Source organism: Peromyscus maniculatus, chromosome 10, assembly GCF_049852395.1.
Source record: "Peromyscus maniculatus bairdii isolate BWxNUB_F1_BW_parent chromosome 10, HU_Pman_BW_mat_3.1, whole genome shotgun sequence".
Lineage (NCBI taxonomy): Eukaryota > Metazoa > Chordata > Mammalia > Rodentia > Cricetidae > Peromyscus > Peromyscus maniculatus.
This window is the reverse complement of record NC_134861.1, coordinates 94,261,663-94,286,584: the sequence shown is the minus strand read 5'-3', so window position 1 is coordinate 94,286,584 and position 24,922 is coordinate 94,261,663. Positions and strand designations below refer to the sequence as shown.

Here is a 24,922-nt window from a genome sequence, read left to right as displayed (position 1 = left end):
TTACCTTTGAGAGCTTCATCCGAACTGTCAGGCCCGGAGGGAGCGAGGAGAGAAGGGAAGAGCCGCCGAGAGGGTCAGTTTGGCCAGAGGACAGGGTTTAGAAGAGCCAAGCCTGGAAAGCCAAGGAGAAATGCCAGAGAGGCGAGAGCAAGGCGGAGAGTGAGAGCGCCGGGGGGTGGGCGGGCGGGGGTCGCTGGGCCGGTTTGCAGAAGCGGACGGACACGATCGGAGCGGGAACCGACCCGTCAGACTTTTCACACTTAGGTTTTCGTCTTTTTTTTTTTTTTTTTTTTTTAAATAATTCCTTTTCGTTACCGCTACTCGGGCGCCGCGTGGCCCAGAGGGGAAGCCGGCGCGTGGGCGCGCCAAGTCCCCGGGCCGCCGGAGCGGTGGCACTGCCCTTTCTGGCGCAGTAGAGAGCCAGGCCCGCGGCGGTGGCAGGCGCGATCCCCGCGCGGGCCGGCTGCGCTCCGTCGTCCCCCGAGCGAGCCAGCGAGCAGCGAGTGCGAATCAGCTGCGCAGCGGCCGGCGCGGAGCTCCCGAGCCAGATTAGAGGCGCGCACCGGGCGGAACGCGGCGCCCTTTGAAGCTCCCCAAAGCCGGCGCGCCAGCCCCCACCCTCCAACATCAAAGTGTGCGCCGGGTGGCTCCCAGCGTCGTGGCAAACTCTCGGGGACCAGCTCCGGGCGAGTTTTGGTGATTTCCCGCGGGGGGACTGGAGAAGAGGAGACGTAGAGCGCTCTGAGCGCCGGGAACCGAAGCCGCCACTCTCCGAACCGAAGCCGCGCCGAGCCCGCCCGCGCTCCCGCTGCCCTCGCCGGCCGCAGCCTCCCGCGGGGGCGCTTGGACATTTCTGCTGCGCATCCCGGACAGCAACTCCCGGCGCCCGCGGCCCCGGGCTCCCTCGGCCCGTGGTGGCCTCCGAGTGAGCCGAGCCACACTCCACTTGCGCCCCCTAATCCCCGGCGCCTCGGGCTCTCCGGAGCGCCGGCGGGGCCACCGGCCTGCGCGGCTGCGGGTTCGGGCCTGGCTGTGGGATGTTAGCTGTGGGGGCGATGGAGGGCCCCCGGCAGAGCGCGTTCCTGCTCAGCAGCCCGCCCCTGGCCGCCCTGCACAGCATGGCCGAGATGAAGACCCCGCTGTACCCCGCCGCCTACCCCCCGCTGCCCACCGGGCCCCCCTCTTCCTCCTCGTCCTCCTCGTCCTCGTCGCCCTCCCCGCCTTTGGGAGCCCACAATCCAGGCGGCTTGAAGCCCCCGGCCGCGGGGGGCCTCTCGTCCCTGAGCAGCCCCCCGCCGCAGCTCTCGGCCGCCACCCCGCACGGCATCAACGACATCCTGAGCCGGCCCTCCATGCCGGTGGCCTCAGGGGCCGCCCTCCCTTCCGCCTCGCCCTCGGGGTCCTCGTCCTCCTCCTCCTCGTCCGCCTCGTCCGCCTCCGCCACCTCGGCCTCTGCGGCCGCCGCCGCCGCCGCTGCAGCCGCCGCCGCCGCCGCCGCCTCGTCGCCCGCGGGGCTGCTGGCCGGCCTGCCCCGCTTCAGCAGCCTGAGCCCGCCGCCGCCGCCGCCGCCCGGGCTCTACTTCAGCCCCAGCGCCGCGGCCGTGGCCGCCGTGGGCCGGTACCCCAAGCCCCTGGCCGAGCTGCCCGGCCGGACGCCCATCTTCTGGCCCGGGGTGATGCAGAGCCCGCCCTGGAGGGACGCACGCCTGGCCTGTACGCCCCGTGAGTACTGTCGCGGGCCCGGGTCCCCGCGTTCCTATTGCTGCTCTCGCGTCCTGTCCCCTAGTGTGCCGGAGGGTGGGTGGGTCCTCGGGGCCACCCCCAGGAGTTTGACAGTGCCAGATCAGCCGGATGGTGGCTGGGCCCGGGCGTCTAGCAAGGGACGCAAGCTTTCCTGAGCTCGTCAAGCCTCGGGCAGGCCTGGGCTCCGCGGGAGAGCGTGTGTCTGGATAGAACGCAGCGCAGTGGGCGAGTTTTTGTCTGGGCTGTGCGTGAATTACCCAGCTCTGGGTTAAGAGAGTTGGGAAGCGGGGTGGGGAGAAAGGCCTCTGCACCCCTGTTTTTCTGGCTCTTTCTTGCCAACCAGAGCCGCCCTCAAGGCTTCAGAAGCCTGACCCCGGTTTTCCGCAAACCTGAGAGTGTGGACAGGGCAACTTCCTATCGCCCCAGGAAAAGCAGCCATCCCCACGCACACCTCTTTCCTTGACGTCTCTAGCTCACATTTTTTTTGCCATCTCCCCGCACACCTCCAGTACGCTTGTCTACAGCCGGCGGTTCCCAGAACCGGGGCGAGGAAGCTTCGGGGGCCTGGGCCTTCCCTACTCCTGGACCCCAGGGTCCTGGGCAAGTTGGATCTGGGCACATTGAGGAGGAATTTGACACTCAATGACCTAACACAAGAAAGGAGAGGGAGAGAAATGTGACGCGTGACAGAGCAGTAAAATGGAACTCCCAAAGACTTTGTCTGGGTCAACTCAATGGCCTTGGTAGTCTTCTGGCTAGTGGGCCACAGCCCCCAGAAGGCTCCTAGCCCCCAGATGGCGTCCAGGGCCCGGCTCTGATCCTCTTCTCACTCTGTTGTTTGCTGGTGACCAAGTCGCCCCCGAAGTTAGTCCAAGTCACTGGAACTCCATACTTGAGGCTTAATGGCAATAACTTCAGTAACCGAGGGAACCAAGTGAGGCTCTCTTGGGGAGGTGACTCCTCAGGGTTACTGGGGTGTCAGGGACACGTATTAGTGTTGACTGTAGGGATCGCCAAAAGCTGTGTCCCGCACCCCCACCCCGCCCTCTCTCCCCCCAGCTCACAGCTGCCTCAGACTAGGGACCTGTTAGTTCACAACTGTGCAAACCACAAGGAGCCTTTTGTGGCCTAACACAAGTTAGAGAAGTGACCAAGGTGTGTGTGTGTGGGGGGGGCAAAATATAATATAAAATAAAAATGTAGTTACCTTCATACCAAACTGCTTGTCTTCCATGCGCACAGGGACTGACCCCGGGAGGGAAGGGTGACCTTTCTCATGTGCTCCTGCTTAGTTTCAGTGTGTGTGTGTGTGTGTGTGTGTGTGTGTGTGTGTGTGTGTGTCCGTCCCATTTCAGTCCTGAACTCTTCAGCAGTCCTCTCCCTAGCTATTTGGCAATGTGGTTAAGCAGAAAGTATTTACTGCTGCTTGGACCGCACCTGGCTTTGATAAAAGTAGCAGGCACACGCCGCCAAAAGGACGCGCTGGGTGCACTTCTGGTGCAGGCCACGGAATTGGCTTTGCCAATTCGCTCCCTGTCCCCCCCCCCACCACCACCACCATGGAGCCCTGTAGCTGATCATCTGGTCACTCTCTGTTATGATATCGGTTCTTGCAGATCAGGGATCCATTTTGTTGGACAAAGATGGGAAGAGAAAACACACCAGACCCACGTTCTCTGGCCAACAGATCTTCGCCCTAGAGAAGACTTTCGAACAAACGAAATACTTGGCGGGGCCAGAGAGAGCTCGCTTGGCCTATTCTTTGGGGATGACGGAGAGTCAAGTCAAGGTGAGTGGCCCTCTGACACCCCCAGGGATAGCATTCCCCGCACGGACGTGCGTGCGTGTGCGTGCGTGTGCGTGCGTGTGTGTGTGTGTGTTCACGCACACGCGCCTGTGTTTTCCCTCTCCCCAAACTAACAAACTAGGTGGAGGTGAGAGGCGCTCTGAGGAGCCTGGGGAGAAGTGGGGAGCAGAGGAGAGGGTCCCCCCCCCAGGCCCTGGGGTCTTTTGGAGGCAAACTGTTGATGAACAAAAGGAATCGAGTCCCCGCCTTAGAAATTAGGCTAATCTAGACTGCAGCCGGTACTGGGGGAACTCGCCTTTATCAGAGAATAAAAGCACTAAGGAAATATATCTGAGCACAGATTGAGCCGATTAGAAAGCTTGATTTGCTTATTTGTAAAGACACTCAAGCTTTTGTTTGCCGATCCAGGCTCCACTAGATATATAATTTCCTAACGGTTATCAGCACCACAATACTTCTATATTAACTTGTAGATTAGGGGTAAATGAATCCAGAGGAACTTAACACTGATAAAACTTGCTTTTGGCTTAGATGAAGATAATCATTTTGGAATAGTAATTTTCCAAATGAGCTGACAAGATTTTTAGGGTATTATGGGGTTGAAGTCTGTTTAAAGCAAGTTTATCCGCAGAATTAAGATACTGCAGTTTATGAAAATTTGCAAGTAAGATGTCACTTTGCTTATAATTGAGTTGTATACTTCATTTCTAGGGAATCAAATTTTAGAAGTCTGTCCCTGAAAATAAAGGGGTTGAACCCGCTGTGTAAATTCAATCTGATGGTTTACTGGGTTTCTGTGTTCTCTTGGTCCAGTTCAGTTTGTTACATTTGTTTCTTTATGGCGAGAGTGTGTGGATCTGCTTTCTTTAGTTATATTGTTTCTCATTAAGGAGCAACATCATTAAGTCTGATACTTTATTTCCCTGCTAGCCAAGCATCACACAATCTATTTCAGCCGAGATTTTTCACGTGGTCATTAGAAAACCATCACATTTGAAATTATTTTTGTAGTGAGTGGCTAGAGAGCCCATCACCTTAATCTGGAGGTCTTCATCTGTCACCATAAATATGTCCATATGGCCGGAAGTGAATTATTATAGCAATATAAAGAAAAACCACTTTTCCTAACAATTCTAATTCCCTGAATAAAATGCACAACAGATCAGAAGCATAAAAGAGAGGGCAGTTCAAAATGTTCAGAAAATTGGTTGTTTATTCCTGATCCTAAAGATAAAAATACAGGTGTCAGACCCGTGTCAAACATCATGAACAGATTGAAGGTATTTGTATTTCCAACGAATGTCTTAGGCAGTAGCAATATTACACTAGTGTTTGAAAGAATAGACGAGACCATAATAAAAATAATGTAACCGGCAACCTTTCAATTCAAAAATAGCTAATGTTAATATTTCACCTTTGGTTTTATGAACATTGAGGGTAGCACCATGATGATTCTGACTGAGACGTTAAATGTCTCCACACCTCTGTATGGGTTGCTATGAATGACCTGAAGTTGTTTTATCAGAAAACTTGGGATCACGCATCTAAAGTGTTGTGGAGAGGAGAGAGGGGGATCGAGCAATGAAGTTAGTGCGGATTCAGGCCTCAAATAAGTACACAGTCAAGTGTTCAAAAGTGAGAAACACAGCAGATGTCACTGGATTTAATACTGTGCTCTTACGGAGGATAAATCACAAATCACAGGGCACTGTAGTTGTTTGAAAGTTCTCAATCTACGATTACAAGTTAAGGACTAAAATCTGCCACTACGGGAAAACTAAGCAAGTGTTCCCGTTTCCAGTCGGAACGTAGGAAAAGCAAGTTTATTTTTAGGGAAGCTCGACCCAAGTCTTGTTTTCACTCTTTCGGAGAAATGGCTTAGGGCCGGCCTCGGCGCTCTTGTGTTACTATCGCTATGGCAACGGCGGTGGGTTAGCGAGGCCAGCAGCCTGACTTTGACGCCTGGACCCCGGGGGCCCGCAAGGGAGGGTGGCGAGGTGGGAGCCTGGGTCTCTCGGCGCTCAATTCTCCCTGGCCCTGCCTCTGCCCTCCCCTCCCCTCCCCTGCCCTCTCTCGGAGCTCAGGTCTGGTTCCAGAACCGCCGGACCAAGTGGAGGAAGAAACACGCGGCTGAGATGGCCACGGCCAAGAAGAAGCAGGACTCGGAGACCGAGCGGCTCAAGGGGACTTCGGAGAACGAGGACGACGACGACGACTACAACAAGCCTCTGGACCCGAACTCTGACGACGAGAAAATCACGCAGCTGCTGAAAAAGCACAAGTCGAGCGGCGGCGGCCTCCTGCTGCACGCCTCGGAGGCCGAGGGCTCGTCCTGAGCGCCGCCCGCACGGCACCGCGGGGATCTCGGCCGCCCCGAACGCGCCCCTCAGCCCGTCCTCCCGCCCCCCCAACCCGGGCCCCAGCACCCCGCTGCTCCCCGGGCCTTTACTATTTTCTAAGATGTACATATCTATTTTTTTAACCTAGAAATTGTGGCGGGGGCTGGAGGGGGGTGGTAGGACGGCGCGTGGATGAGAAGGGAGCCCGCCGACTGCACTGCTCAAAAAAACAAAAAACAAACCCGCAGCCGAACCCGCAACCCCGCGGCTCCCCAGGACCCTTCCCACCCTCGACGTCAGCACTGCCCCCCCTCCATCCCCCTGCTCCCCATCCAGGCTCGGTCCCTTGCTCTGCGGTCCCTGAGATCCCGGTCGCGTTTCTGAAGAGTCGCCAGCCAGCGCCTGGTGGGATTCTCCGAGCCACGCAGGGCGTCGCCCGCCGCCTAGGAAAAAAGGGGACCGAGGCTCCCGCTGCCCACAACTGCTCTGCCCACTAAGTAACCTGTTGAAGGCTCTATGTAAATAAATCGTGAGTCACACTGACTAGAAGTTACTTTATTGTGAATATTTAAAATGTAAAATGCTTTTTGGAATTTGGTATAAAGAGATGGCTACCTTTCCTCCCGTTGGTTTTAAGAGATATTCACACCACTTGGCCGTCTTTCATTTTAACTCGGGAATCTCAGAAAAGAATGTCATCGCCCTCCCCAGACACCTCCCGACTCACTCCTCTTATGGCTCTGGATCTTTCCTAACCGTTCATCCCCTTCACCGATTCTAGCGAGCCCGGCCAACCTCGCTGGGCCCCTGGGCAGCCCCAGGTCCCCCGCCCCACCCCAGGACTTAAAGCCTGAAATTGCAGGACCCGCGAGCTTCTCACACCAGCTTCTGGGTTCCCTTCCGAAATTGCACAGTCGTTTGTTGCTATTTATTAGTGATTTAAAGAAAATATTGGGGAGGGAGGGGCTACAAGACCTTGTATTTAATTTAACCCCTTTCTGATAAAAATGCGTGTTAAAAGTAGATGGTGGGAATTGTTACAAGCGCTCTGGGTCAGAACATAAGAATTCCATTTAGTTGCTGTAATTAAATTCGAAGTGTTTTTGTATCATAAGAATACTATAGAATATGTAAATTGTTTTCTTTTTAAGCTAATAACGGTGATATATTAGCCTCTTTAACATTTATTAATTTATACGAGGAATTCGGTTTGTAAAGAAAAGGCAGCCCCTTTGCAAGACCCATGAAATGTAATGCACTTTCTGTTTTAAAGGATAAATCTAATTAAAAACAGCAACAAAAAAATAGTTTGAATAGAGTCTGTTGCCTTGAATGAATGGGTACAGATCACCTGGCCTCATCAGACATTTCAAATAGAAGCCAAGAGCACAAAAAAAGGTGTTATATAGACTTCCTGGGTAAAGTAGCTCCACCTCCTCCTCCTCATCATCATCATCATCATCACCATCACCATCATCACCACCACCATCGCCATCATAATCATCATCAGTAGCAGCATCTCCATCATCTGCTTACTGGAACTGTCTGGTGGATGCTTCTGATGTCTCTCCTAATTTTTCTCTAAACTCCCCTCCTTTGCCAGGAAGCCCCTGGGGAGTCTGGGAAGACCTCATCTCTTGTATGGGGTGCAGTTCCTCAGGCAACCCCTGATTCAATTAGCTTAGGGGGAGCAGGGAGCTGGGTGCTGCCCCTCTGCCATAGTCACCTAGTCCAATGCAGAAAGTCAGGAGCCCCGAATTTACCAAGCACTATAGTGAGCAGAGAGAAAGCTTTTTTAAATGACCTGATCTGTCAGCCTTTAGCATTACAGACACAGTGCCCCAAGCTTCTCCGTGAGAAAATGTGTTAATCCGGGGCGTTGGAGGGCAGTTACTGTCTTGGGTTTTTGGGAGGGGCATGGGCATAATTGGTTATTGTTTTATTTTCAGACACTCAGTTATAGGTCCAGGGAGATATATTTTTTTTTCCTTAATGATGTAGGCTAATGAGCTTGTGTCCAGAGAAAGACAGATCAGTGGTACCCCCATTCTTTAGTGCAGGGAAAGCAAATATGAGAACTGTTTGGCTTTCTAGAGAATGCATATTTTAAAAACATCTTTTTCTCTCCAGAAGTTGGAATGGCTAATGGTAATTCTTGTGATGTATATTCCTGATGGCATGCTGGAAAAGAAGGAAGGAAATGAATCGCCCCCTTTTATTGTCTCCAGTTTGCAAAGTTCTCCAGAAGTTTCAAATGCATTTTGGTTTCTGTGTTCTTAGCAAGACTGAGATGTTCATCCTATAGAGAGGCAGCTGGATTGATTGCCAAGAAGACTTTGCTCTGCTGGAGTGATAGCCGGTTAAGCCTAACTGTGAACAAACAAGAAACCAGCCTCCTTCTTTTCAGATTTTCCTTCTTCTTTTTCTTCCTTCATCCTTTGTCCTTCGTCCCTCTTCTCTTTCTTTTCAGTATTTTATTATCTCCCTCCTGCCGTTCAAATTCTTTCCCTCTTTTTGTCAATTTCTCTCCCTCCCTTCTTCCCTCTCTCCCTCTCTCCCTCCCTCCCTTCCTCCCTCCTTCCCCCCTCTGTCCTTGGCTTCACTGTTTTTGAGTTTTGAGAAAGGGACCAAACAAGTTTGCGATTTTGCATCGACACTTCATTGAAACAAATAAAAAGTCCTTTTCCCACTGCACTCTTGTCAGCTTTTAACCTCTCTGCTGCATGAAGAAGCTAGGAAACAAAAGGGAAGAAAAATTCACACCACAATTAAAAACATCGTTTCTGGATGATGACAGCAGTAACTGGGAGTGGGAGAGATGATATAGTAGTAATAGGAGTCATAGGAAACTCTTGAGTAGGACGGAATGTGTTCCTCAGGAAGTAAATCATCTGAAGGCTGACAGTGTTTATTTCAGGTTGGACTTGTGGAGGGGCGCCTGTCACGATTCTCTGTGCCCTGCACCTTTAGATGTGAACACATGGGGGTGGGGGGGCTGCGGCCACCACTGTACCCCACCCCTAAGACAAACTTGGTGGCATAAGGTTCTGCAGGGAGCTGACTGGTGGCCCTGGGTCCTGGGGCCACACTGCACTGGCATCCAGTTTTTTTCCAGTTGCCCGCAGCAGGCACTTGAGGTTTCCAGTTAATTTACTTCCATCCCAAACTCCAGCTGGCCACCGGTCACCACTGGCCCTGTACAGATGGTAGGAAGGGAGAAATGGATGGGACAGTACCTCTTCAACTTTCCTTTGTCTGGGTTGGTTTAGTTTCTTTATGTATATGCAAAAAGATAATTTCTTCCTAAGACTTAGTTGGTGGGGAAACTAAGGAAGCCTCCCCCCACACACACACAAGCAACTAAGGGGAAGAATCCTTTGGTGTTTTGGTTGTTTTTGTTTGTTTGTTGTGGTTTTTTTTTTGTTATTGTTGTTGCGGTTCTTCATCTCAGCTTAAAAATGTTATGGTATTAACAACCATGAAAACCTGGTGAAAACCGCCAGCTAGAGGTTCATGACTGAAAGTCAAAAAAAAAAAAAAAATGTCTCAAGTGGCTTGACAGAACACTGCTTTAATAAGTGTAAAAAACGAAGTGTGTGTGTGTGTGTGTGTGTGTGTGTGTGTGTGTGTATGAAATGAAATGGAGGGTACCTGTTTTGATTTTTTGTTGTGTGTGTTTCTTTTCCTAAAAAGGAAGACATTGAGGAGACTAGTTGAGGGAGGGGGACATGCAGTGGAAGCCATGCTCCTGGCTTCTCTCTTCTTGATCAGTTTTCCTGTGCGGTGATTAATTTTCCCTTTGGGTTACATTCGGGATTCTGAAGTCATACCCATATGCTTTCCTTCCAGAAGCTGGGGTGAGGGGTGCTGGACGTGTTTCCAAGCCTGTGAGCACTTTAATCCACTTTTCCTTTCCCTATTGAGAACAGTGGGAAGAGAGGGGACTCAGAGTTCTGGAGCCCTGCTCTTTTTGGACATACTGTATGTTCTACGTCACAGAGGCTAAGGGTGTCTTTGAAACCTTCTGCAATCCAGGGTCAAGAGAACTTGGAGAGGTCTCCCTCCCCTTCAAGCTGGTGGAGGGGACTAGGAATGCACACACACACACACACACACACACACACACACACACACACACAGAGAGAGAGAGAGAGAGAGAGAGAGAGAGAGAGAGAGAGAGAGAGAGAGAGAAATTCCACTTGGGAACTCCTAGCACTGAATGGCTTAAAGAGACAGTGGCGCCTTTGTTAGCCCTCAACAATGGGATGGTGTAACAACAACAGAGGTAAGTGTTGATTTCATCTATAAACTCCATCTTAGGCTAATTTGAACAGCTTTCTCTGCTTTCAACACCCCTCCCCTTTACCACACACACAGGCAGACGTGCAGGGAACACCCCCTACGCCCACCTCAGGACCACTTTTTTTTTTTTCTAAAAGCCAGTTCTCCAGTACATTTCCCCCTCCTTTCCTTAGGAAAGTGCTATTTCGTTCTGCAGGATTCAGATGGCTACTTCAGAGAGCGATGCATCTTTCCTGGGGTAGTGAAGGCTTTCTTTCCCTTTCCTCTTCCTTCCTCCTCTTCTTTGCCTTCCCCTCCTCTGTGTTCATCTCCTCTTCCCTTTGTTTCTGCTGCTTTTCTCCCCACTTATCCTTTTCCTCTCCTTCTGGTCCCCCTTCCTCTTCCTCCCCATCCCCTCCCCTTCTCTTCCTTTCTGAGACCCTCTCTGACTGGCCTCAAACTGGAGATTCTCCAGCCCTTCCTCCTGGGACGGTGGGTCCATGCCACCACACCCAACCAGGTCCTCTTAAAACTCAGCACCACAAACCCTCCCACTTATTAATAGGAAATTAGTGGAGAGGAGGAGGTGTGACCGGGGTGACTGAAGGGTTAGAGGCGTTTCCCTGAAGCTGGCTTGGACTTGTTCCACAAACTGGAGCTTAAGCTCAGACTCTGGCTTCCTTTCCCATCTAACCCCAGTGGCTGGAAGATTAGTTTTCTAAACGTGTATTACTTGTTCTGAGGCCCCCAGAGCAGACATTACGATGGAGTAACACATTAGAAACTTTGAAAAATATGATTTTCCCAAGGCGTTTGGTATCCACTCCAGCCAACCTGAAGTAGAAGCCTCTTTTCTAGCCACAAAGTCTTCTTTGGAAAATAAGAGCTAGTTCAGATAAGGATTTACTTAAAGATAGATCCCTTCTACATTGTATGGGGGAGTTTTCTACCATGCAGTTTAGATAGGTATATCCTATTGTTATAGGGGATCTCTAGTACTTTCTAATGCGAATGCCTTTATCTTCCTTGGGGGCAACCAAGAGAAACATTGAGGGATAATGACATGATTTGGCAGATACAGGAAGTTCAAGAAGGAAGCAAGTGAGCAAATTCCTTTCGCCTCTGTGCACAGATTTTTAATTGGTCAGGGTATATAAATTATGAAAAAAAATTGCCAGGTTTTGGGAGGCAAATCCTGGCACAGAGAAAGTTAAGGTTCCTGGAAGTCAACTCTCTTAGTTATTATCAGCCTAGGGCATAGATTGGCTACAGTCATCTTCAAGCAAAGGCTTTTGAGGAGTCCCCATGCCTCTGATGGGAGCCTCACACATTGGCGCAGTTCTCAGTCACCTTTCCAATAGTCAACTGCAGCACTGGCCTTTCTTCTTAACAGTATGGTTAAGCTCTTAAAAACAATTTTGTTAAGCCTCTCTTCCCTGGGGAAGTGTCTTCTTCCCTTCCCGCATCATTCACTTGATCTATCAGGGCTTGTCAAGTTTTCTCCCTAAACCCTATGCTCCCAAGAGAATGAGAGGGCCTGAGAACTTTTTTTTTTTTTTTTTTTTTTTTAACTTTGCCACAGTCACAAGACCGCACAGCTGCCATCCTGCTTGGCCGTGCAGTGGTGGTTAAATGACTTGCGTCTTCCCTGTGCCTCAGTGTTCTTGGCTGTGCAAAGGGATGCCAAGGGCACTGTCCTCTCAGAGTTGTTGGGAGAATGCAACCTGTCAGTTGGTAAGAAGCTCTGAGAACAAGGCCTGACACAGGTAAGTGTGGGAGCCACACCTTTATCACCATCGACCTCGTCATCTTCTTCATCATCAGAAGCATCTGCTGGAGCATCAAGAAATGTGTCGTCCAAGGCTGCTTTTAGCTCTGATGCAAGATAGATACTCGGTCCAGGAAGAGTCATAAAATGGAAGTGAAAACATTCCTGAGGGCAAGGTTTGTTTTTCCCTGGGTGAAATATAAAGTGCAGCTAGCTGAGGTGTCCTTAAAGGATTTCCAAAAACTCTGGGGTAGTCCTTTAAAAAGGACTTTAAAAAGGACTTCCTTTAAAAAGTAGAGCCTGGTTTCCCTAGTCCTAAGTGAGGGCATTATGTTGATTAGAGAATATGGCTGTTCTCCCTTCTGGCTCCCTGCCTGGGGCAGTCAGTGGCCTCTTGTCTTAGACAACTCTATTGAGAGGTTCACATGGTCAGGAGTCGGGAAGCTTATGCCAGCAATTTATTTTAACAATCTGGGTTTTTGTTTTGAGGTAGGATCTCCTGTAGTTCAGCCTGATTCTTCTTCCTCTGCTTCCTGGTGCTGGGCACACAGCTCAGCACGACCACACACTGTTTGAAGCAATGCTGGTGATTAAACCAGGGCTTCCTTCATGTCAGGCAAACCCTCTATCAGCTGAGTGACATTTTCAGCCCAGAGTTAAGTCCATATGAGTCCTAATGCTCAAAGGGTGTAGGTAGAGTCTGGAGGCAGATCCTCCAGCTCAGGGACAGCCAACCTCTTGATGGCTACCTTCTTTGAGTCCCTCAGTCAGAGTCACCCAGCTTTCCTGGATTTCTGACCCACAGTGTGCCAGATAATAAAGGTTTATTGTTTTAATCCACTAACTTTGGGGGTAATTTGTTATATAGCACAGAAAACTAAGCATCTAAAGGATTTATTTTTGTTCTTTGGATAAAAAGTCATGTATTGAAAGGAAAGACTCGGAGCATCTGTACTGATCACGGGCATCTGTACTGATCACTTAAAGCTGTTTGAACACACTTCAGAAGGACACTGAAGAGTGAAAAGGAAGCACCACTTAATTTCCCTAAAGCAACATCTGAGCCCCAGGAATCTTTTGTTCCTTTTCCTCACTTTTGTTTTTTTTTAAAAAAGATGTATTTATTTTATGTGTATGTGTGTGTGCACCCGAGTGTATGTGTGTGCAGGTGTGTAAAGGCCAGAAGATGGCATCAGATCCTCTGGAATTGGAGTTGGTTCTGTGGCACTTGATTTGGGTGCTGAGAACCAAACCCCGGTCCCATGCAAGAGCAGCAAGTGTTCTTCACCTCTGCACCATCCCAACTTAATCTCAGGTAAGTCATGTGACTTTGGCAACCTTCCTTTTCTTTCCCTGTAGAATTATGTTAATATAAGAACAGCTCTTCAAGGTTGAGAAACTCGACCACATTACTTCCTGTAATATGGTGTGCAGTTGGGCTATATAAATAGGACACCATGTTTCCATTATGAAACCTCAGACATGGAAAGATGCTGACAGGCTTTGCATCCTGCTTGTCCCTATTGTTTCTCCCCATGGCAGGAGACCAAAGGCACACTTCATTGCTTTGTTAGATGCCAGAACACACACACACACACACACACACACTTTTAAGCTGGGCACTCTATTACCTTTCCCTTTGATAACCAGGGCTGTGGGTCTTTGTAAGTTATGGTGATGAGGTGAGAAGGGGAGTGAGAGATCCTGCTGAAGTTGCTGTGACCTCCTGAGAAGGAATGAAGGGAGGAAAGCAGCAAACTCGTAGGAGAGCAGAAGCCCCAGATGTGAGCAGACACTTCCTCACTCAGTAGGACTGTTGACTACTGAAGCTGATTGGCGGAAGGCTCTTCCTTCTTTGGTTTTTTTAAAGGTGTAAAACTAAATACATGAATTCATTCATGACACAGCATTCTTGCTATGGGGCCCAAGCTAGGCTGAACTCAGGATTCTCCTGCCTCAGCCTCCAAAGGATTGAGACTATAGGCAAGTGCCATGACGCCTCGTTCACTCACATACTCTATTTTCACACTCCCCTCCCAAGAGAACAAGCAGAGAGCAGTCAGGGGACCAGGCATAGAGCAATGTCAGCCAGACACAGCCCAAGACTGACCTTCATCACTCTCTGGGTAAGAAGCAATCCCTGTGCCTACCCAGACAGTCTGACAAAGATCATCATAGTGAGTAAGGGCTCTCGAGAGATAAACATGAAACCAGCATGCCATGATCATCCGTTAGACAGACTGCAAGGCAGAAGTGGGCAGAGTTGAGTGCCCTTTGTCTTCAGCATGACTAAGGTGACTGACAACCAAGGATCCATGCTCCACCTGAAAGGGTTTGATGACTTCCAGGTGGACAGCGTTTTATTTATACTTTTTCAGTTTTCCTGTGTGTTATCTTGCCAGGGAGACAAGTGAACCTTAGATAATCTAGAAAGGCCACAGGGGATAGCAGCTTGGACTGTATGGTCACACCAGTACTCCTCGGAAAACAGAAACCTGGAATGTCACTCTACCAGAACATGAGTCATATGGGGCTTGTTGACTGTTGTGTGAGTCTCATGTAATTCAGGATGGTTTCAAACTTGCTATGAGGGTAGCCTTGAACTTCCGATCCTCCTGCCTCCACCTCCCTATAGTGCACCCCACGTCCAATTTTATATGATGCTGGGAACTGAGTTTAGGGCCTCTTGTATGCTAGACAAGCAATTTATTAACTGAGCTACAACCTTAACCCAAGGAATACATCTTGATCTTGTACATGTGGGCACACATGCATGAGTGCGCATACACACACACACACACACACACACACACACACACACACACACACACACGGGCGGGGGGGGATATAGATATGAAAAGAAGCCACAAGGAATGTTGCATTCTCCTGAATGTTTTAAAGAAAATGAGAGAAACTGTAATGTGGCTCTCATTCCTGCCCCCTGGAAGGAAGTAATTCTCAGGCTCCCAGAGTCTCTTCTACAGCTTGTTGAACTTATAAATAGCAGACAAGTTGTTGTAAAAACAGGCCAAAGTAAGAGATTAACGAGTTTAATGTCAAGATGTTCCCCGGGGAGAAATGGAAGACCAAGAAATGGTATTTTAATTCATACATTTAGAGTTGCTTTAAAATAAAAGTTTCAGCGGAGCCATTTTGTAGTGTAGTCACATAGGTTAGGGTTACATGAAGGACAGTAGGACAGAAGAAGGGAGCTCACTGGCCATCTCCAGGGTTCACTGCTGTGAGAGTCACGCCTCATTCACTCACCCAGCAGAGCATTTGAAACGGTAAACTTGATTTCCAGTAACATTTTCTTTGGGGACAAAAATTTGGAATACTAAACACTAACACAACTAACTGATCTCTACACGTTCTAACTACAGGCCCCAACTCCTGCAAGTCCTCATTGGGAGCACTCGGGTCACCTTCCATGTCTACAGTACGCTGTTCTTGTTCTCCGTGCCTAGAAAGTCAGGAGGCAGCTGGAGAGCATGCCAGAGACCCTTTCTTTGGAGGATTCCTGCAGGACCGTGAGGCTCAGGAGACCTGCAGGTAGAGGTGGACCTGGTGGTCCCCTGAAGTCAACTTCCTTCAGCCTGCTGGCTAATGTTGCAATACGGAGAACATAAAGCATCCTTCCCTGGTCCTTCGGGGTACTTATGAGTCACTGTGCCCCACGGGGTGTCACTGTGCCCCACGGGGTGTGTGCTTTCCCACACGTAACGGATTCATCTTTCAGTTATTCTCCTTAGGTACTTCTTCTATCATACTAGCTTACTGTAACAGCCACCCTGCTCTGGAAAAAGCCCTGTGATGGTGACAAAGGTCCAAAGGTCCGAGAGTCTGGTCCTGTAACAGACCAGAAAGAGGAGTCAGGGAGGGGGTGTCCCTCCCCACCTCCCCCTGCTCACTCACACAACTACAATCCGGGCTGTTTTAGTTAACCTAGTCATCTCCCTTTTAAGGAGTTGTTTCCGGGATCATGCTTCTCTCCCCAGACACTCTGACAAATAAAACCAAGAGCGGTTAAAGAACAGAAGAAGGGAACCCGGTTCCTTTGGTCCAAGATGGGAGGGTCACATCTGATGTGGGAAGACTTCCTCCACCAGCGCCATTGCTCCTAAGATTTGGAATATCTCCTGAGGGCCCAAGGAAAGGGAATGCCAACACAGTGTCTCCTGAGTCTTGGGGAGCAGGATTTCTTGGAGACTCTCCTTCCAGGGAGCAGAGAACTGAAAAGATTCTGTGGCGCCCAGCGGGAGGCCGCAGCTCTAGAAGATTCTTCCGGTCGTGGACTGGGAAAGAAAAGATGCCAAATTTGGGGACTGTTGGCCCCTTTGAATTCCAGACAAAAGAAATACAGATAAATCAGAATTAATCCGAACTCACTGGCAAGGGAAAGTAAAAGACTACCGCGGAGCTGTTCCTGGTACTCTCATCTCCCTGGGAAGAGGACCCGCAGGCATCTCCACCTCTCTTCACACCCCCCAGGCTCAAGTCTCTCCTTTCTTGCGCTTCCCCCCCTGCACATCTTGGGCCATGGAGTCCTACTCTGCAAAGCCAAAGGCAGGCCAGTGCTTCCGGGTAGGGTGGGTTTGGCAGCTGGACTCCCTGTGAGGGTGATCCCGGGGCTGACTGAGGCAGTGGGTGTTAAGTTCATTCGGGACCCCTTCTTCAGCGCATTCTGCTTACCTAAGAAGAAGAGGCCACACCTGCTAGCAGAGGGGGCAGGAACAGCTGCCACAGTTCCCAGATCTTCTCAGAGAATAGAATGCCTTCCTCCACCCCTCCAGGGCGGGGAGAGCCAGCGATGGCCTCTGCCCTCCCCTGTCCACTGTTCTCTTAGGTTTTGTCGAGTGTTCCTTGAGCATCTCTGCTTTGTGCCACGCTCACACAGTTTGAACGAACCCTCACTGGGTCAAGGCCGTTTTTTTGGGCTATCATTCACTATACTGTAGTGCCGAGTTCCTATCTTCTAGAGGGGATTTGCAGTTTTCAAGTGGTAGACCCCGCGTACTTCCTTCTCTGGCCCCAGTACGCTTTTTGACCTCTATTGAGTCTGGCCCACCCGAGACTGGGACTCAGGGTATGACCACTCCTGGGCCTGTTTCCCTGGTGCCGAGGGTGTCCTCTAGGGGCAGACCTTTGGTCAGCGTGGGGGCAGGCTTGTCAGAGGCCCAGCTGCATCGATTGCTGCCACCACATCACACCCAGTCTGAGTTTTCGGCCCCAAGACAACGAAGAGGGCTCAAGACATCAGTGCAAGTCCTTGGCACTATCTGTCCTGGGTGTCGCTGTGCCCAGAGCCCCATCTGAGAGTCCCTGGCTGCGCGTCTTCAGAGAGAAGAGGGCATTGGAGTGTCCAGAGTAGAGCTGGGTACAGTAAATCACCTTCCCTGGTTTAGCCTCACTCCCCACGACACCCGCACAACACCACCCGTGCCTCCCCAGCCCCCCTCCCAGCGCGAGCTCACTTCGGATTCGGGGCGCGCCCCCTGCAGGCCTGGAGGACTGCGCAGTTACCCGGATCTGGAGCCCCTACAGACCCTGGCGTGCACACCAAGGCCACACGGTTCCCTCTGGACCGAGGGCTCATTAGCACCCTTCACACAGCTAGTGCCCACGCCCTTGTCGCCGCCCATCTCCGGGAAGGTCGAGCGCCCTGGAGGCTCGAGCAGCCCTGGCCTGGGGACCACCGCTGCGGCTCTTTGCATCCGCGGACCCCAGCCGGTATTCTCTGAGCTGCTGCGACACAAGACACCCTGGAGTCCTCGCTCCTTTCCTCAAGGAGCTTCTAGCCTTTTCTCTCTCTTGGTTGGTCCTACACTGGGCAGTCAGGACGAGCTCCCCTAAACTGGATCCGACCGTTTCTCACGCTGTGAGTGACACAGAAGAGTGTGTACACATAACACACGCATTAATTTGCCCCCTGCCGGGTCCTTCCCTCTCCTCCGCAGTTCCCACCAGGTTTGTTCTAGAACAGATGCAAGTTGCTGGCGCGGTCCACCAGCTGTCGCGAACATCAGTTACAAATCTCCGCGAGGGACAAAAACATCTGCTCTGACGAGGACCGGAACTCCAGGCGTTCGGTGTCCTGCAAGGACGCGCCACGCCCTGGGTGCTGAGGTCGCAGGTGCCCTGTGGCACCCTCTCCAAACTCGGTCCTCGACCTCACCCCCTTCCTCCAGGTTCAGGAGGAGGACCTGCCCTTCCAATCTCCTTTTCAGCGTGCGACATGGCCATTTGCCTCTGCGGCTGTAACAGACGCAGCTGGCTGGTCGCGGGAGGAAGGGCATGGAGCGGTGGCGCGCTGTCTGCGTCCCCAACCCGGGAAACCCGCGAACCAAGTCCCAGAAAGCTCAAAGAGCTGAGGTTGGGACGCCTTCAATTTTTGATTAGTTCGGTGTGCCGTTTATTTCTGTTTATTTCGAGAGGGACGTGTACGTCGTGAGAATGCAATAGGACGCACACCAAGCCGGCGTTCGCAATCGGCAGGGGTTTTAACTAGAGTATGACCCTCGGGGCGGTGTATATCCACAGCCCCTAGCGGATGGATCCCAAAGTCGTCCTCATTCACCGACTAGTCTAAACTGGTGATTTCTTACTGCGTGTGACTGCCTGGGAGAGCGGTGGCCTTTCCCATCCACCTCTAGGCTCATGTAGTCAAGAGGTTTGTCAGTTCAGAGGAGAGGACGCCAGGTATAAAACGCTCATTACGACTACCTTCAAATTTAATGTGGATGAGGGTATACAGTAGGGGCTCATTTTTCTTTTCAATTCCCGTTCCATTTACAGTTAACGTTACTAATGATTAATAAAATGTGGTTTGCGATCGTAATATGGGTTCAGAGTGGTCCCAATAAATGTCATAACGTGCAAGACAAAAAAGTACCTTGCGATTGTGCGCTGGACTGTATCACTCCGGGTTTTAGCCACGGATGCACTAAAATAACCCGTTAAACACACACCAAAGTGCATCCCTATAATAACCGTCTCCATCACTTATTAAAAGTCGTGTCAAGCAGGCCGGTATAATTCATCTCTATGCAAATACATCAATGTCAGGCCATTAGTGTATTGCTCAGGTTTTTATTAAAGTGCATTCTTTTTAATTCAGCCCCGTAAAATACGAGCCCCATTGCTCAAGAATTATAGCAACTATTAGAGTAACATATGGGCAACATGCACTCAGAAAATAAAAAGCAACAGATAAAGTGGCTGGGTCACACAGCAGAGCAGACACTTAACAAAATGGCAATAGGTAATAGATTTTGTTTCCTCCAGGGCCTTTGGTGAAAGGGTGTCACAGGCACGGGCACCTCCAAAAAGGCAGACTTCAAGTCATTTTTTCCTGCTCCAATTCTAGAGCCTGCTGGGAATCGGAATCCTGCGAGCGAGGGGAGCATTAACTTCCCGAGTCTGTCTGTGAGCATTTCCCATCCTTCCGGAGATTTCAGCACCCACCAGAGAATACTTCTGTGTTTCTTAAAGCAAAAAAAAAAAAAAAAAAAAAAAGCCCCAAATTTCAGTGTCTACTCTGCGGCAGACACTTTAGCTCTCTTTCAAATCTTTTCAGGGGTACTTCTCTACGGCGAACCTCAAATGGGAGCTTAGCCCCGTTTGGTGGAGGCTCTGGGATCCTTCTGGCCACCTGCCTCAAGCACTGTGCTAAGGGCAAAGTGGGGCTATCTACGGAGGGCCTCTGAGCTTGCCTGTACATTTCCCTCTCCTGTGTGAAGCACCGCCCCCCGCGCCCCCCGGGGGGGGGGGTTGTTCCACAAGAATCAACCCCTAGCTGAAAAATAAGGCTGCTGTTTAGCTACCTGCTGGCTCACTGTTTCCCCTTGGTGCTCTAGGCCATCCCAGATTTTCACTAGTCAGATCTCATTGTTTAAATTTTGCTTCAGCATAGAGGAAGCACCTGGTTCGAGGGCAATTAGGTTATTTTACGTAAGCAGGTCAAAGGAAGGAGGTGGGTAGGGCTCAGTCTCCATTTTAGTTTACTCCTAGGATTGGAGAGGAAGGGAAGAAGAGGATGGGGCAGAAGGTGAGAGGGGGATGGGGAGAGTGAGGGAGAAGGGGAGAGGGGGAAGGAGAGGGGAGAGGAAGAGGAGGGAGGGAGAGGAAAAGAGCAAGGGATCCATCACAAGTTTCAGTTTAAAAATTTTAAGCTGTGATTACAGCAGTCAATTTTTAGAGCCCCCCAAATACACCACAGATTCTAAACACCACAGAGCACACCCGGAAAAATACGGAGGAGAGTGGGAAAAACTCCGAAGAACAATCTTCCAGATTTAATGAGAGTCGCCCACACCCTCATCACCCCAGCATGGTAATTGAGCAGATCTATTAACTTGTTACACTAGATTTGTTTAAAGAGACTATTACACAGTCATTTAATCAATTTGTTACACTGGAGGTCCTGACTTATGAGACACTTGCCTTATGATTCCTTAATGACTGAATTAATTTGTTTTAATAAAACCAACATTGTGTACAAGCACATTTCTAGAAATGTAATTTTGGAGACAGAACAGTCCAATGCTTCATCCGATTAGGCCCTTTCTATGGTTTATCGGAGGCTGTACTTTCTGACATAGCTGTGTGTGTGGAGTATTTTTCTTCTTTATAGCGCCATTAATTTAATATGGATCATTAGTTCTTTATACACATGCATGTTCTGACAAATGTACCCAATGAATAATGCAGCTAATGTGCTTAGGCCCAAATGCATCACATCATAAACAGAGGCCTCTGCAAAAATAACACCAATGAAATAAAGCCCTGCTGCAGTCTCCATGGTCATCGTCTGGGTAGCATTCCGAGTTACATAAAAGTCTTGCCTTGCAGAGCAGGACATGCTTGGCCCCAGGATTATATCAAGATCACCAACTGGGTCTAACTACATAGTGAACACAAATAGATTTATGGTGAATTAAGGCTGTCTTGAGAGCAGACACAAGACAAGAAAATCGGTTTTGCTCTTGATGGAAACTGACGTGTGTGGAATAAAATGTAAATAAACAGAAAGTCTCCAAGAAAAAAGGCCTTGATGTTATTGATTATGTAGAATAATTAGGACATTATAAATGGTGATGCTCTCCAAATAACTGGCCTTTAAAGCTTCATTTCTACAGGAAGAAATGGCCAAGGATCTGACACAGCACAGGAAGAATGGGGCATGGTCCAGGGTGATCAAAAATTAATAACAGAGTGGCTGGAATGATCAGCATGTAAGCAGTAAGTGGTATAAATGGTAGCAGAACAAGCCCTACTGTGGAGACAAACATTTGAACTTGGAGAAATATAAGGTGGAGTGATGGCCCTATGTGCCTCATGGCCTCCAGACAGGCACAGAAGCCAGGTATTGATTAAGCAAGCGGCTTTAACAATTATTACAGGGAATAGGAAAGCTGCAGATATCCTCAATAAAGAGATGCCTTATACATCTTCCTTAACCATACTGGACAGGCAGGCGTCTGAGCTCGATTTCATTGCAAGCGAAGACTTCAGACTGCACCCATATTAACAGTGCAGCTGAACGCTTTGGTGCTCTCCTTCTGATGTGTCTTTCAGCCAGAGATAATCATGTGGGGTGGTGAATGTAATTTATAAATAAAAAGACACGGTTACTTCTGTATCAGAAACAATTAGACTCTGACATACCAGTGAGATTCAGAATAGTTATATGTACAGAAAAATTTCTTACAGTAGTAATCAGAAAACAAACACAAAAACAAACCCACAATCTACCAAGACTTCAGTGTGAGGCACAGCAATCCGATGGGCTGTGTATTGGCCATGGTTAAAGTAACACAACGTTATTTATGGTTGTGATTCTGTTTTGAAACTAATCTTCCAAACACAGTTCTGTTGGTAAAATAGGCTTGGTCATTCATCCTAAAGTTTGGATAACATGAAAGATGTCACTAGAGTTTTGGTTTTTGAAGCGTAAATATTTGTAAAACGAGAAGGCGTTTCAGAAATCAGACAGTTGCTCAGTTCTGACATTTCCACACTCTGCATTTATCTTTTCCATTTCACCCTGGCTCAGTGATTTCTCTGCTGGGGCAGGGAAGTTTATGATGATAAATCAGTGTTGTTTAATTAGATCCATCTTTACTTCATTTCAATGTGAGCTGGAAATATTTTCTTTAGTTTATAAAAATGAATAATTTAATCTCTTCCCAGTATAACATAAGTGGTGTGAGACCACAGATTGATAGATCTTTTTTTTAAATTTTATTTTGAATTTTATTCTAAAACACTTGTGTAATCTCTTACCTTCTTATTTTGGGAAATGAATTATATGCATTTCTTCCTATTTATAATCAACTAATGCCAAATGTGTTGGCTATTTATTACACAGTAAATTAATTTGACCTTTTGCCGATTTCTCTATATGCTATTTCTGACCATCCTAAAAACCCCATTTAAAGTCAACAACATTAAGCATTTGAGGTCACAAGACCAATTCAAGGTCACCTTAATACTGGCAAAAGGTTAATTAGATCACTGTGTTGGAACAGGAGTAGACTTTTTTACTCAGTTCATCTAAATAAACAGAGACAGACTTTTTGAGCATTCCAACTTTCTGTATTTCTTCAAAAAATGAAGTCTTGTAAATGTAAATTTCGATTTGAAATTTCCTTTACCCATTTTAGTAATATTTGTCATTTATTGGGCACTTAGTGCGTATCAGGTGCTGTATAACACACTTCACATCATCTCATGGAACTCCTCAGCAGCCCTAGGAGGTCATCACGTTCCTGCTTTACACACCAGGCTACCGAGACCCAGAAAGGGACCAGGGTCAAGAGAGGCGTTGATCCAGACACAAATTCAGGCTCTCAACTTTAGACTGAGTCTACGCTGTTGCATGGTTTGTCTTCAAGAAGCACGGCGTGCACAGCGTTAAAACCATATAGCTCCCTTTTCATCCGAATTTCCACAGTTACTTGTTTCCGTTTTTCTCAGTATGGGAGGGATGTCAAGCCCAAGACCTAGTGCAGGCTAGACCACCAGTCTCTCACTGAAGTACACTTCCAGCACTTGCACAATTGAATACGATGGAAGCAGAGGGCCCAGGAAATCTTTGCAGCCACTTTGGTTCTAAGAACAATGAAGTTTTGCACTAGTCTGGTACGAGACTTCAATAAGTACTGAAAAGGATGACCAAGTGCTTAATCGCAACTCTCCCGTGGTGTGTGTGGCAGCGAAAATGGTCTCCAATTTCCATGTCTAAATCAAGACATTCCCCAGAGCCCGAGAACAGATCCCTGGCTGGCTGTGAGCACCCGGAAAAGGTAATTTACCAAATCATTTCTTGTGGCTCCTGAACAAAACCACCCACACTCTTCAAGGGATGGCTTCTGACCAGACACTGCCATTTCTAGAGAGAATCTTCCTTCCTCCTGATGGACCGATGGGAGCTGGGGACATCAGCTCTTGGGGGTGTGTTCAAGATGTGGCCCTGGCAGTGAAACTCCCCATAGGACCTGGGAACCGGAAAATCTTCAGCCAAGTACCGCGTTTTAGAGTTTCATTCAGACTCCTTGTCTCCGTGGTGTATTGTTTTATATTGGGCTCAACCTGCTTATGAACAGTGCCTACTTTGCCCGTGTAAACTGAGCTAAATACTCTCTCTCTCTCTCTCTCTCTCTCTCTCTCTCTCTCTCTCTCTCTCTCTCTCTCTCTCTCTCTCTCTCTTCATGCATGTGTGTGCATGTACAACACCCCCACACACCAGCTTATGGGCGTAGTAAGGAGCACAGGGTTAGAGAACAGTCAACAGTCAAGCTGTCTACTTGAGTTTTACTTCTAGCCTGTGCCTTCTTGTTTTTTCCTTCCTTCTTTCTTTCCTCCTTCCCTCTCCCTCAATTCATTGCTTTATTCATTTGCGTGTGTGTGTGTGTGTGTGTGTGTGTGTGTGTGTGTGTGTGTGTGTGACACCTCTCCTCTGTCTCTTCTTCCTTCTTTCTTTTCTAATTCTTTGAGACAGAGTCTTGGTGCATAGCCCAGATGGCCTCAGATCGACTTGCTATGCAGCCCAGGCAAACCTCTAACTTAAGCCCTTCCTGCCTCAGTTTCCTGGGTACTAGGATTAAAGCACCTTGCTGGACTAAATCTTTGGAAGGAGAGACCAATGCCCTGTTCTAGTCTTTCTTTACCTATACCATATTTTCAGTTTGCTTCTGAAATGTAATTTTTTGGAACCCTTGCAGGCTGCAGATCTCAAGAACAACCTCCTGAAATGATTTCTAGTTTCAGGATGCTGAATATTTGTCAGATGTTACAGGATGCTTTTTAGTGGAATGGATGTGGGATCACAGGCCAATGGAGGTTCTCTGCCCTCCAACTCTCTGGGACAAGGTTACAAGGACACTGAGGAGGAGGAGGAGGCAGGTGAGGTCAGTCAGTGAGCAGCAAAGTCAGGGCCTGGGATTGATAGAGGTGGAACCCAAGGCCCTGCTCACAGCAGCTGGCTCTCCACCGCTGAGTTACTTCCTTTTCTAAAATGCAAAATTAATATAATCAATATGCCCATTTCTCATATTCTAGAACTTTCTTGGTTTCATTAGGTACAACTTAATTCTCATTCATTAGATGAGGCACATCCCTACAACTCACTCTAGGGCTGCCATGTGGAACCACAGCTTCCTACCACCTCCCCGAACTGAAGAGTGCACTACCAACTTGCCTGACTACAGAAGCAGCGGGTTCCGTTTATAAGGTCTGTGTGTTCAGACTGTCTAAGTTGGTTCTTGGCCCACTGCTGTTCAGCTCCAGCTCATGAGGTCAACTGGACAGCCTGGTGGAGGTGAGCTCCAAGGCACACTGCTCCAACTGTGCTGAGTGAGAACCGCAAGGTAGACCGGGCTGCGAGATCCCCCCCGCCCCCCCGGCTTTTCTGCTGCTTCTTCTTTGGGGTCCAGGGCTGCTCCTTCGCTGTTCCCATGGACTCTTGTGGAGCATTACACCCCA

At 49.1% G+C, this 24,922-nt stretch overlaps 1 protein-coding gene across 1 annotated transcript; it reads left to right on the top strand.

Annotated features, from left to right (window-relative positions):
* Nucleotides 1-348: 348 nt before the first annotated feature.
* Nucleotides 349-7,148, top strand: Nkx6-1 (NK6 homeobox 1). The gene is made up of 3 exons (XM_006975404.3): nucleotides 349-1,722; nucleotides 3,360-3,532; nucleotides 5,635-7,148. The coding sequence occupies exons 1-3, from the start codon at nucleotides 1,038-1,040 to the stop codon at nucleotides 5,884-5,886; spliced, it is 1,110 nt and encodes a 369-aa protein (XP_006975466.3). The 5' UTR covers nucleotides 349-1,037; the 3' UTR covers nucleotides 5,887-7,148.
* The last annotated feature ends 17,774 nt before the right edge of the window (nucleotides 7,149-24,922 follow it).

Bases quoted from the DNA above. Each gene is read 5' to 3' on its own strand.
- Nkx6-1 (XM_006975404.3), top strand. From the start codon at position 1,038: ATGTTAGCTGTGGGGGCGATGGAGGGCCCCCGGCAGAGCGCGTTCCTG. The intron at 1,723-3,359 runs GTGAGTACTGTC...CGGTTCTTGCAG, and splicing joins ACGCCTGGCCTGTACGCCCC to ATCAGGGATCCATTTTGTTG. The intron at 3,533-5,634 runs GTGAGTGGCCCT...CTCGGAGCTCAG, and splicing joins TGACGGAGAGTCAAGTCAAG to GTCTGGTTCCAGAACCGCCG.